Raw genomic sequence first — 19,567 nt, forward strand, 5'->3', positions numbered from 1 at the left:
CCAATAAACCTACTATTAATTGCTAAGGGCATGAGAGTCAAGAGTAATAAATAGCCTCCCCTTTAAAGAGCTTCAAGAAAAAAAATCAGATTTTGATTAAGGCAATGACGTTGAAGAGACTCTCAAAAAAGGGAGTTAAAGACTTAGAGGAATTACTGCTTATAAAACAAATGTTTCAGAGGGCACAATGGAAGGTGTGGAACATTTGGAAGGGGGGGTGTGTGTGTGTGTGGCAGATGATCAGCTGCAAGAAAGCAATGAGTAATTGTGAAACAGCTTTTCCTCCTCCATATAGTTGAGTAGCCCTTGGCTTTCCTGATACCATGACGTTGCCAGTCTGACAATAACATGTTGAACAATAAAAAATACTCAACTCCAACTAAGTTTTATTAATTGTTCCTACAGCACTAATCTTTCTCTTTTTTGAAAGGTCTGGAAAATACAAAAGGAGGTGGGGGATATGTTTTTCCTATTATTTAAAAAATAAGTATCTTTAAGAAAAAAATATTTCAGTAAAGGTAAAAATACATTCAAATCAGAGAATTTTTTAAAGCTTTCTCACAACTTTTTAAGATCTTAAATAGCTTAAGGACAACATTCTCTTGCAGAGTGCCAAGAAGGTAATACAGACAGTTTTTTAAGTAAAGCAATGTGAGATATTTTCCAAACATCAGCATTCACATTTATCATACTGGAAAAATATTTTAAGTGACAACTTCAAGTGTTGGCAAGGATATAAAGAAATGAGAACTATCATACCTTTCTTGCAGGAGTCTTAACTGGTACAAGACTTCTACAGAGTAACATCTATTAAAGCTAAAGATTCCATGCAACTCCATTCCTATGTTCACACTTAAAAAATATCTTATTTTAAGATATTTACTTTTTAAATAATAGGAAAAATATATCCCTCCTCCTTTTGTATTTTACAGACCTTTCATTTGTAGGTAAAAAAAAATACGTACAAATAATCAAGGACATATGTACAAAAATCTTCATTGCAGCACGATATATAATAGCCAACAGTTAGAAACAACCTAAATGTCCAATCAACAGAACAGATAAATGAACTGTGGTCTGTTCAACACAATAGAATACCATCTATCAATCCAAAATCTAAATGAATGAACTAGAATCACAAATTTTACATTGTGAAAAAATATAAAAACCAATATTGAGTAAAAAGGTTGTAGAATATTATTTACAATATAACACTTAATGTGCATTTTTAAGCCATGGAAATAATACTGTTATTTATAGATGTGTCCACTCTGACATCTTCATTTATGTCTACGTGAATGCATTCCAAATTTCTATTATCCACTAATTTCCAACACTCTCTGGGCTCAAACTTATTAATTCAAGAATATGAACTTAAAGTGGACATTACAAGATAATGTGATTTAATAATACAGATTCAATTTTATTTCAGCCTCACTGAAAGAAAATCTAATCGTACCAACAAGTAACAGTTTGGTAATAATAAGTCAAATATTTCATTTATATAATCATTTAAGGAAAAAAGAATTTTACAAAAGGGACAAAGACAAATAATTATATGAACAGGCACACAGGCAATATTCATGGGGAATGCCATGTCACTTACCTGAACAGAAGGGACATCTGTAAAAGCTTTTATAAAATCATCTTCATCAACTGCTCCAGCACCTCCTTCCTTGGAAGCACCTGCTAATTAAAAGGAAATTAACTTCCTAAGGTTTATTTTTAAGCATTTTAGCACTAAGGACAACATGAAAAATAAAACCCTTTGGATATTAACAGAGGCATAATTTTGAGGGCTATTCCATTTTATAAGAAAGCATTTTAAAAATCTCCAAGTTTCAGAAAAGTCAAGGTCCTTAGCAACAGTTGATTAACCTCCATGAGGTACTAGGCTAGGCTGGCTGTAAAATGCAAACTGTAAGAGCAGACTGCCTGGCCTTCCCCCACTCCCTTCAATGCATTAGCAAACACACAAATATAAGAGAAAGGATAAACATTTAAAAAATTAGTGACATTTTGGGCTGGATGATTAAAAAAAAATTTGAACAGCAACTTAAAATGACACTAAGTGTCAAAAAATGATGGCAAATAAGTGATGCAGAGGATCCGTGTATGCTGCTATGGTCAGGAAAGCATATGTGAAAGAAATGAGGGTCTTGAAATAAAATTTAATTATGCAAACAAATGAATTGTGTAGTTGAATGAAATGGACTTCTACTACACAAAATGTATATCAGAACCCTGGCTGATACAGGTGGTATTACTTTCTATTTTACACATTTATTTCTTCACAGTGAGAATTCAACAAACAAAATGAACTTCAACTACACAAGAAGTATATTCCAAGGAACGACTAACTTTAAAAATCTCTTCAATTAAAAAGTTAAATTAAAAACATCTCCCCAGTTAAGTTTATCATCTACCAAAAAAAATTAATACTTCAAAACTGGATTTAAAAAATTAACATCATCAAATAAAAAGTACTCAGGATTTCCAAAGATATGTAAGGAGGTCCTAATCTTAAAAAAAAAAAAAAAAAAATCTTTGAAGATCTTTGTTGTATAAGTTTTAACAGCAATAAGAGATGGACCATACAACAGCATAACAAAGTTGTAAGGCAAGAAAACTGCAAAGTAGTGGTAATAAATTTAATAAACTAAAAGGGAAATCAATGCATGCTTGCTATAGAAAATTCAATTACAATAAGTAAAATTACAGAGTTATATTTTCGATATTAAAAATCCAATGAAACAAAAGTACTCTCAATCCCACCCCCATGATCAGTCTTTGTAGCTACCTGAATAACTGCAAATAATCAGTTAAAGCAAAGAAACAAAAAAGAAGATACATAACCATATTATCTTAACTAAACATCTTAAAATATACATTCATTTGCAAATCTTTTGATCTGGGACTATTGTTTTTTACTATGGGTTCTCTGATACAGAATGAAGATGCCCAGATTTTTACAATTTCTCCCCAGTCTTTCACAGCTGTCTTGCTCGGGCAAATTGACAAAAATTCCTTTGGGGACCTGTCCTTATCAAGTAGTTCCTAAATACTAGTTTTCATAAAAAACTTTCTTTCCACATTCACATTTTGTTCATTTATATACCACTTTCTTGCAAATTACTTTGTTAAAATAATAAGAGCAACCAATCGGCAAATTTGAGAACAAATAATTGACTCCTGGAAAATATGTCTCATCTGTGGAGGAGACATGTGCAGATCTACCAGAGATGAGACAGTAATGACCTTAGTGCACTCAAGAGTAGAAGCCAGGGCCGGGCGCGGTGGCTCACGCCTGTAATCCTAACACTCTGGGAGGCCGAGGCGAGGATCGCTCGAAATCAGGAGTTCGAGACCAGCCTGAGCAAGAGCGAGACCCCCCCGTCTCTACTAAAAAATAGAAAGAAATTATCTGGCCAACTGAAAATATATATAGAAAAAATTAGCCAGGCATGGTGGCACATGCCTGTAGTCCCAGTGACTCGGGAGGCTGAGGCAGGAGGATTGCTTGAGCTCAGGAGTTTGAGGTTACTGTGAGCTAGGCTGACGCCACAGCACTCTAGCCCGGGCAACAGAGCGAGACTCTGTCTCCAAAAAAAAAAAAAAAAAAAAAGTAGAAGCCAGACAGTTTTAAAGAAGAATAGAAAAGTGAAGGGGAGATCAGTTTGAAGAATTACGATAGCATATGCAGTTTACAAGAGATACCATATATAGAACAGAATGTTAACCCGACTAGCCACAAACACAACATCAAAAGCTTTCAAGGGAATGCAGAACATCTGAATAAATCCCAAATAAAACCAGAAAAATGTGCCATTGACTAAGGACACACACAGCAAAGGCTGATTTTGAAAGTCATAATTCACTTTATCATAATACCTTTATTATCCATGAGGCATATCTTATGTGTGGGGCCAAAAAAACTGGGGGAGTGGGTGAGGAGTGCAGAAATTAAATAGCTTTTAAGATCCCACACAAGCTGCTCAGAGAAAAGGCTACAAATACCACTATGGCTATCTCAGATGTGACAATCTGGTTTCCAACCTAGACATTGGCATTACCAAATTTGGCAAAAGCCTGGATGATTTGAATAGTTGACCCCATTCTACCTCATTCTTACCTCTGAGAGCCACTTTGTCTAAGGAGAGCTGCCACTAATGGGAATGCAGTGGGCACATAAACAGGGTAAAGACAGGAAATGCTGAGCTCCCCATTCTAGCCTGGCTTATCTTTTCTATGTACTGCAAGTAAATCTTTTATGATCCTAGTTTGCCTAATGTTTCCCCTCACCTTGGTCTTGATTTTCTGGCCAAGAAAATAGAAAAACGTTATCTGCAAGGGGGAATAATCTGTTGAATGAACTGTTTCATTTCACAATCATTCCATTTTCTAGTACAGTTTTAAAGTTCACCTAAAAAATGCTATAAAATACTTTCAGCACCAGCAAGGAGAATGGATACAATAGGAAGAGCCAAAAAGAATAACGGATCCTACTGCCAAATATTTTCTCAGAAAAAGAGAGGAGAGTGTGTGCAGCAAGAGAAGACCTATGTAGATAAAATAAGTTTGACAGCAGAAGCACAAGTAGAGACTGGGCTGAAGGGAAGAGAATGCTAGCTTCTAACTTGACTAAATCTTCCTCAAATATAATTGGGTCAACCGCCACACAAGAAGGTATTAATGGGCTCAACCAGCAAAAGAGCTTTGCCTAGTTCTCTAACCACTTTACAATAGGGCTCAGCAAATTTTTTTGTAAAGGGCCATATATTAATAGTAAATATTTTAAAGTTTGTGGGCTATGGTTTCTGCTGTAACTACTCAATTCTACCACTGAAGCATAAAAGCAGCCACAGACAACATGTAAATAAATGAGCAAGGCAGTGTTCCAATAAAGCTTTATTTATGGACACTGAAATTTCAATTTCATATAGCTTTAAATATCTTGCAATATTATTATTCTTTTAAACATTTTTAACCATTTAAAAATGTAAAAACATTCTTAGCTCATGGGCAAAACAGAAACAGGTGGTTAGCCTGTGGGCTATTGTTTGCTGAGAACTCACCCCAAGCTGGTAATTACTTGGATTGTGTGTGCGTGGGTGGGGAGGAGAGATTAGCAGTTACTGCCATTCAAGAGATATGATGGTTTCCAGCGTTCTACACTAGCTAGAGTAGACACATCTCAGAAATTCCCAAATACTACCTTAGAAGTTTAAGTAAGAGAAAATTCCATTCTATTTAGTCCTTAACTACTACTAAGGTGAAGTGCTGGATACAAAGGTGAATAAGGCAAAGGATAAAATAGTATGCTTCAAATATAGGAGCAAGGAGAACAAAGTCTCAGAGGTGTAGAAAAGAGCAGGTTCTTTCTCAGGCTCTAATGAAGAGAGAAGTACCAAAGAACAGGATAAATTACTGAGAAATAACATGGCGGTAAATATGGAGTGAACCCCAGTGAAATTCATACAAAATTCATAATTTTTCCAGAGAGTTGGACTAAGGAAAGCACTACTAGTGCTTTCAAAGAGTTCTCTGTACTGCTTTGTACCATTGCAATGAAGAGACAGTTTAAAACTAGAGCCTTCTGGAGGATCCTCAACTTTTTAAGAGGAAACAGGTTGAAGAAGATACTCAGTTGCAAACACATAAGAGCATTACTTAAGTAAAAGGAGGAAAGGTCTTCAAGGGACAGAGCCCAAAGTCCAGGACAGAACCAAGAACAGAAGAAAGCAATGAATGGGAACCCTCATCAAAGAACATGCACAACCCCTGGGATAGGAGAACCTGATAACAGATGCCTGGCCGGATTTCAAAATTGCTGTAAACCAGAGACTACTATGAACTTCCTGTTCCTCCCTTTTTTTGAATGGGAGTGGCTATTATGTTTATCCTGTCCTGGTACCACCACTGTATACTGAGTATGTAGTGGGCAGGTAAAATGTCTTTAGTTCATAGCCTCAGGATGGAGAGAAGCCACATCAGAGAACCCTCATCTGTACCTGGACTTGATATAGATTACAAGATCATGAACTTCAAGCCAGATGCTACAATTAGGATGAGATTTTGGGAGGATGTCTGTGAATGTTTTTTGTATGTGGGAAGCATGTGAATTATTATGGTCAGAGGGCATACTGAAGTAGGTTGTTTGCAATGACAGCTGCAATAATCCTCTCATTCCTGATTGCAAGCTCCTTTTATAATATGACTTTGTAGCTCTTCCCATTCAAAAGTGATGTCCCCAACAAGTGGGGAAAAGTAACCTAGAATTCTTGGATTGAGATAAGACCAAGAAAGCTTCTAGAATCCCCATTTTAGGCCCAAAGGATTCCCACCAACTATCAAACAATGAGTTCACAATCAAAGATCAAATACATGAGAAGGCAAACCATTAAGAACTCAGGGACACAGGGAACAGACAATAGATTTAAAAGCTGTAGATATAAGAATTGTCCACTATGGACTACAGGTATGAATATATATGTTTAAAGAAACAAAGGATGGAATCACAAAGATAACCAATCAACAAGAGGCCATTAGGAATGAAAAGATGAATTTAAAGGAGGAAATGAAACAACTTAAATTGAATAATATGACTGTTGAAATTTTTTAAAAAATTAATTATATTAAAGAAATAATCAGAGAAGTGGAAAATACATCTGAATACATTACCCAAAATGTGGCAAAGAGAAACAGGAAAATGGAAAAATATAAAGAGATATGAAGGACAACATTAGAATGTCCAATATATGTCTATTTAGAGTACCTGAAATATATAGAATAAAAGAAAGGCAATATTTAAAAAGAGTGTGAATTTTCCAGGTTGATAGACCAGGAATCTATAGACTCAGGATGCACAACATAACCCAGGTAAGCAAAATAGATAAAAAGAAATCCACACCTAAAACTTTGTGGTGTAACTTCACAACCCCAAAGACAGAGGTAGTAATCAGATAAAAAAGAGATCACCTAGAAAGGAAGAATAATTTGAACAGATTTCTCAAAAGGAACATCAGGAGTCAGAGAGACTATTATTAAATCTTCCAAGTTTTGAAAAAAGATATTGTCTAAAATTGTGTACCTAGCAAAGTTAACTTTTAAGACTACAGTGGAAAAGATTTAAATGCACTGAAAATGAATAAAACAAAACCATCGTTATTATTTAACACATTAATTGCCACGTGAGTTGCATTTAATTCATGCTAGGTTTAAGCCTGGGGCCTCATGAAGCATATGTAACTCACATGTCTCTTTACCTTGGGAGCCACATGAACTATTTTCCAAGTTGCATATAACTCACACACAGAAAACAATAAAAAAACCCCAAAATTTTCATTAAATTAGAAAGGATCATTTTGTTTTCTAAGTTTTTATTCTGTTTGCATAATAAAACACTGCGGCCCCATGGAAAAAAATTTTTTTTTCCAGTGTGGCAGTCAATGTGTTAAAGATGGTATGGGGTTGGCAAACTTTTTCTATAAAGGGTCACACAGTAATATTTTAGGTTTTGTGGGCCATATGGTCTCTGTTGCAATTACTCGACTCCTTGCAAATGAATGGGTATGGATGTGTTCCAATAAAAATTTATTTACAAGACCAGGTAAATGGCCAGCTTTGGCCTGCCAGATGTAGTCTGCCAAACCCTAGTGTATATAGGAAACCCAAATTACCCTTTGACCAACAAAGGATACAGAATTCAGTTAGATAGGAGGTATAAGTTCAAGAGTAAAACATGGTGACTATAGTTAATAACAATGCATTGTATTTTCAAAAATTGTTAAGAGAGTAGATTTTAAGTACTCTCACCACAGAAAAATTAAGTATGTGAGATAATGAATATGTTAATTAACTCAATTTAGCCATCCCACTATGTATACATATTTCAACACAATGTAGTACACAATAAATATACAATTTTTGTCAATTAAAAAAATAATATATAGTAAAATCATTAAAAATTCAACTTATAAGGTGGCTGGATATAAAATCAATGTACAAAAATTAATTTCATTTCTAAGCACTAACAACAAAAAAATTTTAACTTAAAAAATACTATGCTCAATGGTAACAAATATTTCGAGGTATTTAGAAATCAACCAAGCAAATGAAAAACAAGAAAAGTGAAAAAATTTTGGAAAATAATAAATTTTAATGAGACAGAGTACTGAATGGAGAAATATTCCATGTTCGTGAACAGGAAGAACTGGTATCATAAAGATGGATAGTCTTCCCTAGGTAATGTAATAATAATCAAGCTTCCAATTGGGTTTCTTGTAGACCTTGTCAAGTGGATTCTAAAATTCATTTGGAAAAGCAGTGGGCCAAGAATTATTGAGACATTCCTGTAGAAGAAAAGAGAGGGAGTATTTGTCCTACCAGATATGAAGACTTACAAAGCTGAAATAATTATGAGAATTAGGTTCTAGTGCAGGGACTCACCAACTAACCAAACAGAAAGTTCAAAAATAGATCCACAAATGTATGAAACTTGGATACATAAAAGTGATTTAGATCAATAGGGAAAATAGGAACCATTCAATAATAATGTCTCCAAATTCAGCAAAATGTTAAGATAATGGATTATCCAGTTTAAAAAAGAAAACACCAGATATTTCCTTCTCAGGTACTAAAACTTAACAGTAGACATTTTGATTTCCTTAGGAAAATGTGAGGCATTCAAATTCAAATAAAATGTTCAAATAAATATTTCAAAATCCACAGAGAGCAAAAAGAGCAAATAAAATCACCTATAGCCTATGCTTTTAATATGACAAAGAGACAAATAACACTGAAACTTCAAACTTCAATTTATAAGTAAATAGGGAAAATATAAACATCCAAGACCGGCAATGTCAACTACAGAGCCCTTACTATAACAGGTAAATCAGGAGGATCCATGTAGTTGTGTAACATAAACATCAACTAAGGTATCCCCAAGACCAGATGTAAGTAGGACTTGGAAGGGAGAGGTAACCCTTTGAATTTTAGCAGATAATGGAAAGGAAGAAATAAGAGATAAGGGCTCTATTGAAACAGGATGGTAATCACAGAATCAGAAGCAGAAAACCTCTCACATGTCATTCAGTAAAGAAGCTGCATTTCACTATACCAACAGGAGAGGGCATTCTTGAACTAAGAAACTGAGCAAACTGTTTTTCCTGGCCCCATAGAAACATTTGTTATTTGTACTCCAGGAAAATCCAATACATAATTGTAAATGGAATAAGTAGTCTAACATCTACATTAGGCGACAACAGAAAGAAAACAAAGAATGAAAATCTTTTCTGCTGATCAAAGTAAAGTAACTCCCTCAAAAAAAAAAAAAAACAAAAAACAAAACAAGTAGATAAAAACTGTAACACACTACTCCAACATGAATTCAATTGTAGGTATGAAAGAAAAAATACTCCAACATGAATTCAATATAATTAAACAGCAATTGTAGGTATAAGAGTAGGAATATAAAATATTATGAATAGATATGGAAGATACGAAAAAACAGCTGGCTAAAGTCACACAAGAATTTTCTTTTAAAAGACAAAATCAGTTCATGACCAGCCTGAGCAAGAGTGAGACCCAGTCTCTACTAAAAATAGAAAGAAATTAGCTGGACAGCTAAAAATATATAGAAAAAAAATTAGCCGGGCATGGTGGTGCATGCCTGTAGTCCCAGCTACTCGGGAGGCTGAGGCAGGAGGATTGCTTGAGCCCAGGAGTTTGAGGTTGCTGTGAGCTAGGCTGACGCCATGGCACTCTAGCCAGGGGAACAGAGTGAGACTCTGTCTCAAAAAAAAAAAAAAAAAAAAAAAAAAGACAAAATCATCTGAGAAATAAATACTAAATTACTAAGTATGCAAGAGAGAATAAATACATGCTGGTTTGAATAAAAAAGGCTATAAAAATATTCTTAGGGTATTTTAGGAAGTTTGAATACAGAAATGAAGTGTTTAAAAGAAAGTGTGTACATGGGTTAAGAATAAATTTACAGAAAATAAAAAGGCTAGAGAAACAAGTTAAACAACACCACAAAGAAATCAGAAGAATCCAGAACATAGGACAATCTTACAAGACAACTGGCTTAGACTTTTCAAAAAGTCAATGTCATGGAAATAAACATACATGAGGGGACTATTTTATAGATAACATTATAGAATTTTCTTGCATATGATAATAATATTATGATTATAATGGAACATGCCTTTTAAGTCTTAGGAGATGCATATTAAATATATGGGGTGAAATGTCATGATATCTACAATTTGCTTTCCAATGGTTGAAATTTTTAACAAAAGAATGTGTGAGAATATACCTACAGAGAAAGAATTCAAACAAATAAGGGAAATAACTAGTTATTAAATCTAGGTGATGAGTGTTCACTGTATGTCAACTTTGCTGTATACTCAAAATTTTTCATAATGAAAAGTATGGGAAACCACTCACTAGCTAGAGTAGATACAAACAGATCAGAAAAAAGGGAGAGAAATTCCAGAAACTGACCAAAATACATAGGGTAGTATTTTAATTTAATAGAATAAAGGACATTTAATTTAATTGCACAGATATAATTCGCCATGCATAAGGAAGAAACAAATTAAAAAGAATTTACCACCATCTTATACAAAAACAAATTCCAGGTGTACTAAACAAGCTAAATATAAAATAGTTAATGTTTTAGAATAAATGAGACTAGTTTTATAATCTTGGGACTGAATAGTAGTCCTATAAGACAGCAAATTTGGAAGTCAAAAAGGACAGATATTTTACCTAATACAACAAAAACCGCTTAAATTTCATATAAAAATGCCATAGACAAAGGAGACACTGAGGAAACATTTGTAACTTTTTAACAAAAGAATAAAAGGTCTAATCTTTTATTTTTAAAAATTCTAATAAATTGATGAGAAGACAAAACAGCATGTAATTCATAGAAGAGAATATGCTAATTCCTATTAATGAATTTAAATATTCTGAACCTCACTAGAATATAAACTTCAGGAGGACAGAGTCTTTGTTTTTGCTCATTGACATTTCCCAGAGATTACAAAAGTAGCAGCCCACTAAAAGTCTTCAGTAAATATTTGCTAGCTGCTGGCCAGATAAGTGAATGGAAAAATGCAAATTAAAAGAAGGAAACACTTTTTCACCCATCAAAATGGCAATAATTAAGGAGGCTGTTATATTCAATGCTGGAGAAGGTAAGATAGTGTCTTTACTAAAATCAAGAACACATACAACCTTAGATTAAGTAATTCCATTTATAAAAATCTGTTCTACAGAATAGAAGCACCAAGATGTCAAAATATGTAAGTACATGGAGATATGCATTCTTTGTAATGGCATAAAGTTGCAAACAACCTGAATGACATTGACAGGAAAACTGTTTATTAAATCATAGTGCATCAATAATGCAGAATACTCTATAGCTATTAAAAGGATGCAATGGCTCTTATTCTTTATGTTGAAGGATGTTCAGTGAAAAAAAGCAACTTGCCAGGTGTTCATTGGTATGTTTAATATAGGAAAAAATAGATCTGAATGCCTACGTAAATGACCATAGAGAAACAGTCTGTGGGAGGATTACATATCAAACTTAACATTGGTTGTCTCAGGGTGATGGGATTAGAGAGGCAAGATATTATTAATTTTTTTTAACCTCCACTGTTTAACAATGAGCATGACTTTTATATTTTAAAAAAATCAAATTATGTCTTTCAGTTCTTTTCATTAATAAGAAGCACATAAATTGGTTTTTAAAAAGAGAAATGACAAGCTAATAAAAAAAAATAGTTTAAATTCACAACATGCCCATTACAGAAACAATGCTTGCTTCTTACCATGTCAACTATATTAGAATGTACGTGACAAAGATAAGCCTGGGCTTGCAGTTATTATAACCTCTACTTTGAATCAATCAAGTATAATAATGAGTCCAATGGAAAATTTCTCATATGCGAGATCTTTATTAATGATATTTCACTCTTTTGTGAGGCAAACCTTGAATCAATTTGTGTTCCTATAATGAAGCTTTACAATTTCTTAACACTTAAATTTCAGTCAAAAAATACAGGCAAATGGAATATGGGAGGACTGAAATGCAAACAGTAACACTGGTTGGTGGAATAATGGGCAGGTACTGTAATTATCTTTGTAAGTTTAAAATGATCAATTAAAACATTCCATATGGCCCTCTTGGTGCCTTATTAGTAGCACTGCACATAGTAAGTGCTATCTACAAGTGTAGATAAGAACAATAACTTCTCTGTGGAGAGACTGGGTCTTCAGTTTACCTATTCTATTTCAATCAAAATTGTTTGTTTATATTAACATTCTGAATGCTTCAAAAAATAAACCTTGCACAATGAAATTTTTTGTCACTTCAAGTCTTGCACAGGAAGTAAAACAAAACTGAGGATACAGAAAATAACTACAGTACAACACATATATTCTTACACATAGAAAGAAATAAGGGAGCTTACTGATTTATAATAATTTATATGTTATTTACTCAAATCATATTTACCTTAAAACCAAATTTAAGATAGATAGTATCAGGGCATCTTATAATAATAGGTGGTCAATGATCTGGGATTCACAGTAATTTAAGATAGACTGGTGACTGGTCAATACCTAAATTCCAAATTTCAATAATACTGCTTTGCTACATGGGATAAAAAATAAGAAATATGTACCACATGCACTATTATTTAGGAGGTGACCCAAAGATCAACCAAGAGGAAGCCCTTGACACTGGGCCAATCACTGGGTTTTTGTCTCATCCCTGCTAATAAGTAACTGTCTGCTACTGGGCGTATCATTTAGCTCTCTGAGGCTCAGTCTCTTCACCTGAATCTGGGTCAGATCATCTTTAAGACCACTTCAGGGCTAAAATCTTCTGGTTTAGTATCTCTCCCTGTTACTAAGGGAAGAAGACAAACAAAACCAAAACACACAAGCAGAAATGTTATTTGTTTTTATATAAAGTTGAAAACCAAAAAATTGAGTTCTACCAGTCAAAAATTAAACAACAAATTCTTAAGATTTATTTTATTAAATATACACTGATTCTCATGATCTTTATTTGTTTAAAAGAAAAGAGAATTTTGTTTGAATGATGGGATAAATGGGAATGGTTATCATTATTTGCAGAAAATAGATATTCAGACATTCTTAACAAAATCTCAGGTCAAACATAAATGAAGTAAAACAAATATAAAATACTCTAAAGATGAGAAGTACTACTGAACTTAAAGCTGTAGTGATTATCTAATTATAAGAATTGAAAGTAAAAACTATTTCAAAGTAATCTTTGACATTAGATGGAAACAATATAGAGAAAATACTCTGTCCACTTGAATGAATGAGTGAGTGAGAAAGAACAAGAGAACTTAGAATTGATGTTTTGGTCAATGACATGTCTCAATGATTATATAACAAACCTCAATGACAAGTCACTAACCTCAAAATCTGGTATTAATTATAAACATTGACAATTATATCATCATCTAATACAACTACTATTTTTTAAAAGGAACAATAGACAAAATGATTGGTACCGGAACAGGGATATATAAATCAGAAAATTGACTTGAAGAAGGCAATTTTGATAAGAAAATACTAAAAAGCATTTCTATTTACAATACAAAAATTAAGGTTTGCTTATTTCCAAATATTCTAATTTGCTGGGAATCATACTACAGGTAGTTGAGCTTTAAAATGACTGATTTATAAGTGCCAAAAGTAGTAATCATTACTGTAGATTATAATTGAAGAGTTATAGAATTTAGAAGAATACTTATTTGTCAATAGAGATTAATATGATGGTAGTATAGCAGAGTGATTTCTGTGCTTTGCCCACTTATTAGATGGGTGACCCTGGGCAAGTTATTTAACTTCCACAAATTGCAGTTTGCTCATCAGTAAAATCAGGATAATAAAGTATCCAACTCAGGGGTTTTGAGATTTCAACGAAAGAATATATATAAGAACACTCAAGAATATTTTTAAAAAAATATTACCTAAAATACTGTGAAGATGTAAGTATTTTAAACAATCAGCTACCTTCAGCAATTGTATTCCAAACCATTAAGCCAAAAGAAAGGAAAATATGTTTATCTAAATTCCTAATCTGAAGTTATAAATGTTATCTGGAAAATAGACTATTTAAGAGAACTCACTGTATCTCTATTCTAATTAGTATGGCACAAAGATAACACTTTTGACATGTGCATAATATGGGTTTTTATAGAAATGATATATTGGTATGGACCTGGCCATAGCCTTTTTTTCAATTGTTACAATTACAATATTAGAAGAATAGGTCAGCATACTGAGACCAAAGAACAAAGCAAACAAACATACACAGAAGATTAAATAAAGATTTATGAGCTTTAATTAATTGGCTAGGATACTCTGCTAAAAATAGCATAAATCTCTAATCTTGATATATACCTCTAGGAGAAGTAAATTATATTCCAAAACTTCAAAAGTAGATTCAGTAAGGATTCCAAAGCAGCTCATTTAATTTTGATAATCTTACCTGAAAAGAGATTTGTCAAACCCAGTGGGGCCGTCACTGGCTTATACCACTACTGTACATCTCTACCTACCATATTCTTCTAATTAGGAACTAAGTCCATCTATCTATGTATTATATACCTATGAGTAGCAAACAAAATGTTGAGACTGAATCATCATCATTCCATATGAACTTATGGGAAAGAGTATGTATAGTCCAGAAAACAGAAACCCAAAGATTCTACAACTCTAAGAAAACTTTGTACAGCTAAATTAAAATCAGTAAGTTTCTGCCAAGACCAGAAAATCTAAAGTTAAATTGTCAAAGAAGGACTAACAGCCAAGAATGGCATTAATTTGAAAAGCAGTATCAATATCCTCTGGCTAGGAGCTCTTTTCTTAGATAGAAAAATGGACAGTGAACCTAAATGAGCTGCAGCAAACAAAAGAAACAAGAATGTATCTGCAATTGCCAAAAAAAATTTTAAAAATAAAGAAAGGAAGAAAAAAAGGAGAAAGGAATGAAGGCTGCTCTGTTATTTTTATCAAAAAGGCTGCTGCCTAGATGGATGATATAATCTAAGTGATTAATGACTACAATCATGAAAGCTAAAACATTTTCGTATCTGGTTGGACTACAAACTATAGACTGGGGATGGAGACATTAAGAAAGTCTCTCCTGTTTAAGAAAGAATATCTGATTATATCAAATTAATTAATATCAGAATTAAGTGACTTGTGATAGGTAAATTACAATCTCAATTTTTCATCTAAGAAGATAGTAAACCATGAAAAAAACAGAGCCAATTATAAACCACTGGTCCAGATTCACAAAAATGTTAGATATTATCACCATTTATCTCAAACATGAATCCATTTTAAGTCAAATAAGATAGTTTCATGAAATTATAATATCACAGATTAGAATTCTGTAATTCAAAAAACATTTCCACTGTAATGACTGAAAATAGCCATTTCTTATAAAAGGAAGAAACCACAGAATGTCATTCTAGAGGTAAGAATGCATAATAGAAACTATCATGTAATAGGATATCATAACTAACATTTAGATGAGAACACAATCCTATAATTACAAAACAAAAAGAAAATAATTAAAATTCTAAAGTACAAGTTACTCAAAATATCCAGAGAAATCAGAAAGACATTTTTATTTCAGAGTTATCTATTTATATGTATAGAAATATATATGTATGTATACGTGTGTACATATGGAAATACATATATCATCTTTCTTATTAGTTATATAACATATAAGATAGTTAAAATGGAATACATATGATAGTTTTCCCATATTTAGAATACCATATGACTTGGAAAAAAATTTGGGTTGTATAGACAGATCAAGGGACTACAACTTCTTACAGAACCTGGTCAAAATACGCAGTTTATTTTTTTTTTCCTTTTTTCTTTTTAGTAAGTGCTACAGACAAAAAGAACAAACAAAAATCCTCAAGACCATGATTTTCCCACCAGTTGTTGTAGACAAGAAAAAAATGTTTTCCCAAAATACCATAACTAGAACACAAATTTATTTAAAATGAAGAAAGAAATAAAAAGAGAAAGAGATTACTGTCCTTTTAGCATTAAACATTTACCCTTATTCTTACAAATTCATCTATCAGAAAGATCCAGCAGAAACTAATACCTGAAATGTACTCATGGCTTTCTAATTAGCATACGAAAAACATCCCTTAAAAAAATTAAAGACAGACAATATGCTAGAAACAGTTCTAATATGATCAAAGAACATACTATGGGTTGTATAACTGCATTAAACCTGCTTTTTCCTGTTTTCCTATTATTATCTAATCCAGAAACCATTTTTGAGGCAATTTTTCTTGACCACCACCCATTTCCTATTGTGACAAATGATTCAATACCCAGTATCTTCAACCATTTTTAAAATGTTGGAGTATTTAAGGCTTACTACCTAAAGAATGTGTAAAAACATTACATAATTCAACATTTCTGTAACAGCTATTGCACCTGAAAATTAATAGCCAAATTCTGAAAAATCTGTTCTCTCCTTAAAACAAAAAAACAAAACAAAACAAAAAACCCCCCAAATTCCCTTAAATCTCTCTCTTTAAAAATGGTATCTGAAAAATAAATACCCTCAAGACTAATTCACAAGACTATTTTACCCTCAATACTAATTCACATATGTATTTACAGGAAATAGCAATATACAATATTTTAAACATTTCAAAAAGGCAGCACATTCTTCTGAGTATTGCAACAGACTCTCCAGATCTGCAATCATGGTGCAGTCATGAATAAACATATTTCTCTAAAGTTCCAAGTATGTGTGGCCATATCAAGGGCATGGAGCATGAATATCGCATTTGAAATGGATTTACATTACCTCCAACCTTAGGGCCACCTGCTGAACCAGGCTTCCTTGCACTGTTGACAGGATTTCCGGATGTTTTAGGTGCAGGAACCTTGAAGGCTGAAGCAGCTGATGACGGCCTATTTCCATCCACTGATTCTTCATCATCGAAGCTTTTATCTGCACAATGCATTAGAAAAATGTATTTAAGAGAACTAAGCCTTGCTCCATTTTCTGTAAGACTCAAAAATCAAATAAAGGCATATATAAAATCATTTACTTTGATAAGATACATAAAATAAAGGTCCTTTGAATAAGCATTTATATATTGGCTAACATTATATAAAATAATCCTCTGTAATTTAAAATCAAAATGCAATATTATCATATTTCCTACCTCTATATAGTAAGCCAAAACATAAAACCAAACATATTAACCCAAAGGGTAGTAAAAAGCATTTTTCTTTTTTTTTTTTTTGCTACTCATACAAGCATTTTCTGCCAGCTCCTCCCATAGTGCATCTTCCAGCACGCCCTGCCTTATTCCTTATACCCAGACTCTGCAACTTACAATCACAGATCCGTTTGCAAATCAGTCGCCTCATTCCTCTGAAAGCTCTTAATTTCCCTCACCCTAGGACGCGCCCAATAGTTCACATGGCCAAATACAGTAAATTCGATACTAATCAAAGATTCTATCAAAAAAAGACAGAAACAACCACAGAACCACCACTGAGGTTTGTGCCGGCATTTTTCTTTCTCTTCCCTGCCCTAGGTGCTGTAACAGCCAATCAGCTACAAGGTGACATCATCTTATGGCAGCTACTGCCAGATGAAAGGTAAAAATTCTCCATGTATCTAAAAAATTTTCTATCCAGCTACAATCCTTATTCTATATCAAAATTTCAAAGACATTAAAATACTAAAGGTTTATAAATCTAAATTTATTTTCTACTATTTAATCCTCATAAAAATTTGCATAAATAGAAAATAAGGTTTTATGCAATATTCATTCTGCTGGGGTGCTTATTACTGCATCAGTAAAGCACGGAATATCACAGTGCTCATTACTGTGCATAATTAACCCTGTAATCTTAAAATTTCCTGTTTATGTAGGCCATAGGAATCAAACTGAATAATCTGTTCTCATAAATGATTCTATAATATTCTACAAGGCTCCTTTTAGAATATAATGGCCATGCTAATTTCATCTCCTTATATACAAATGAAACACCTCCCAACCTCCTCCAAATAAAAAAATTACAAGCTATATGCATTTTATTCCTCAGAAAGGATGGTTTTCTCTAGGACCCTGCACAAACCAACCATGACAAACAAGATGGGCGAGGCAAAGAAGCAGCTTTACCACAGGCTTCACATCAATATGCCAGAATCTTTTCCTTTCAATCTGCTCCCCTTCCCTATACAAATAATCATCTAAAATGAAATCATCTCTGTAAAAGGATACCGTCGGTACAAATATTAAATATATTTTAAATAAAATACACCAAATAAGTTTCAAGACTGTTTTATTTGTTGGAGGAAAAGAAGAATTAAATAAGCACCCTAATATAAAGCCACATTCCACTTCAGCAACTGTTTTTCTTAAGTAATACAACTTAAAGGAAAAAAGTATCTTCCAGTTAAAAAAAATTTTTTTAGCATAACACTATTAGGGAGCCAGTATGGATAAATTAATGAGCTTAAAACCTATGCTGTACATAGACTGCTCTGTTAAAAACACTAATACAATTCCAAATAAACTTTTTCCTCCACTGTGTAAAAAAATGCAGCTGAGACAGAGTAGACACACAAATCTACAGGAAGTTAGGCACTGAAACACAGGGTAGCCAGAAGTTCCCATGGAAACAGTATTCTGTTCCTGTACACACACAAGAATTGAAAAGAGTAAATGTCCCTACCATTTAAAAAATTTAACTCTTAAAATGCTCAAACTACTGGGAAATTAATTTTTAAACTTTTAATCAAGATAGAACAAAGCATACAAATCATAAATATGCAGCTTGATGATTTTCACAAAATGACAGAAGTGTAACCAATATCCAAATCAATAAATAGATTATTACCACCATCCTGTAAGCACCCTCAAGACCCCTAAAAGTCAATATTTCCTACCAAATCTAACTAGTCTTGAACTCTAACACCATAATTGGTTTTGTCCATTTTTAAACTTATATAAAAGGAATCACACAATATGTACTCCGGCATCTAGCTTCTTTCACTTGATGTTAAAGGATAATGTTTGGAAGATTCAGTTTCATTCCTTATAGTTTTCTAGTATATGAATGTACTACAATTTATTAATATTAATATCCATTCTACTGTTGATAGACATTTGGGCTACTGCCAGTGTTCGTAAGAGGTAAGCAAACAAAGTTAAAGGTTGCTAAGGATTTTGGCCTTACTGGGGAAGTAGGAAACATAGTAACTTACTTTAGATTACAATAAATCAAAGATGTATATTGTAGTATCTAGGGCAATGGTCCTCAAAATGTGGTTCTCAAACCAGCAGCTGAGATCACCTGGCAATTGGTTAAAAATGCATATTATTGGGCCCAAACCCAAACCTACTGAATCAGAAACTGTGGAGATGCAGCCCAGCAACCTGTGTATTAGCAAGCCCTCCTAGTGATTCTGATGCATGACCAAGTTTAAGAACCACTCCCTAGG

General features: G+C 33.1%; 1 protein-coding gene across 27 annotated transcripts in view; it reads right to left on the reverse strand.

Annotated features, from left to right (window-relative positions):
* CLASP2 (cytoplasmic linker associated protein 2) overlaps positions 1-19,567 on the reverse strand; it is a 196,939-nt gene that overhangs the window by 111,336 nt on the left and 66,036 nt on the right. For 9 of the 27 annotated variants that reach the window (XM_069475479.1, XM_069475475.1, XM_069475478.1 and 6 more), the window contains exons 8-9: positions 16,910-17,056; positions 1,607-1,686 (exon numbers count right to left, since the gene is read on the reverse strand). In XM_069475479.1, coding sequence (XP_069331580.1) covers positions 1,607-1,686; positions 16,910-17,056 — 227 coding nt within the window. Of the gene's footprint in view, positions 1-1,606; positions 1,690-16,909; positions 17,057-17,447; positions 17,482-19,567 lie in introns of those variants that run through there. The other 18 variants (XM_069475494.1, XM_069475497.1, XM_069475489.1 and 15 more) reach the window with 3 other exon arrangements.

Source organism: Eulemur rufifrons, chromosome 7 (assembly GCF_041146395.1).
Source record: "Eulemur rufifrons isolate Redbay chromosome 7, OSU_ERuf_1, whole genome shotgun sequence".
In the NCBI taxonomy this organism is placed as follows: Eukaryota; Metazoa; Chordata; class Mammalia; order Primates; family Lemuridae; genus Eulemur; species Eulemur rufifrons.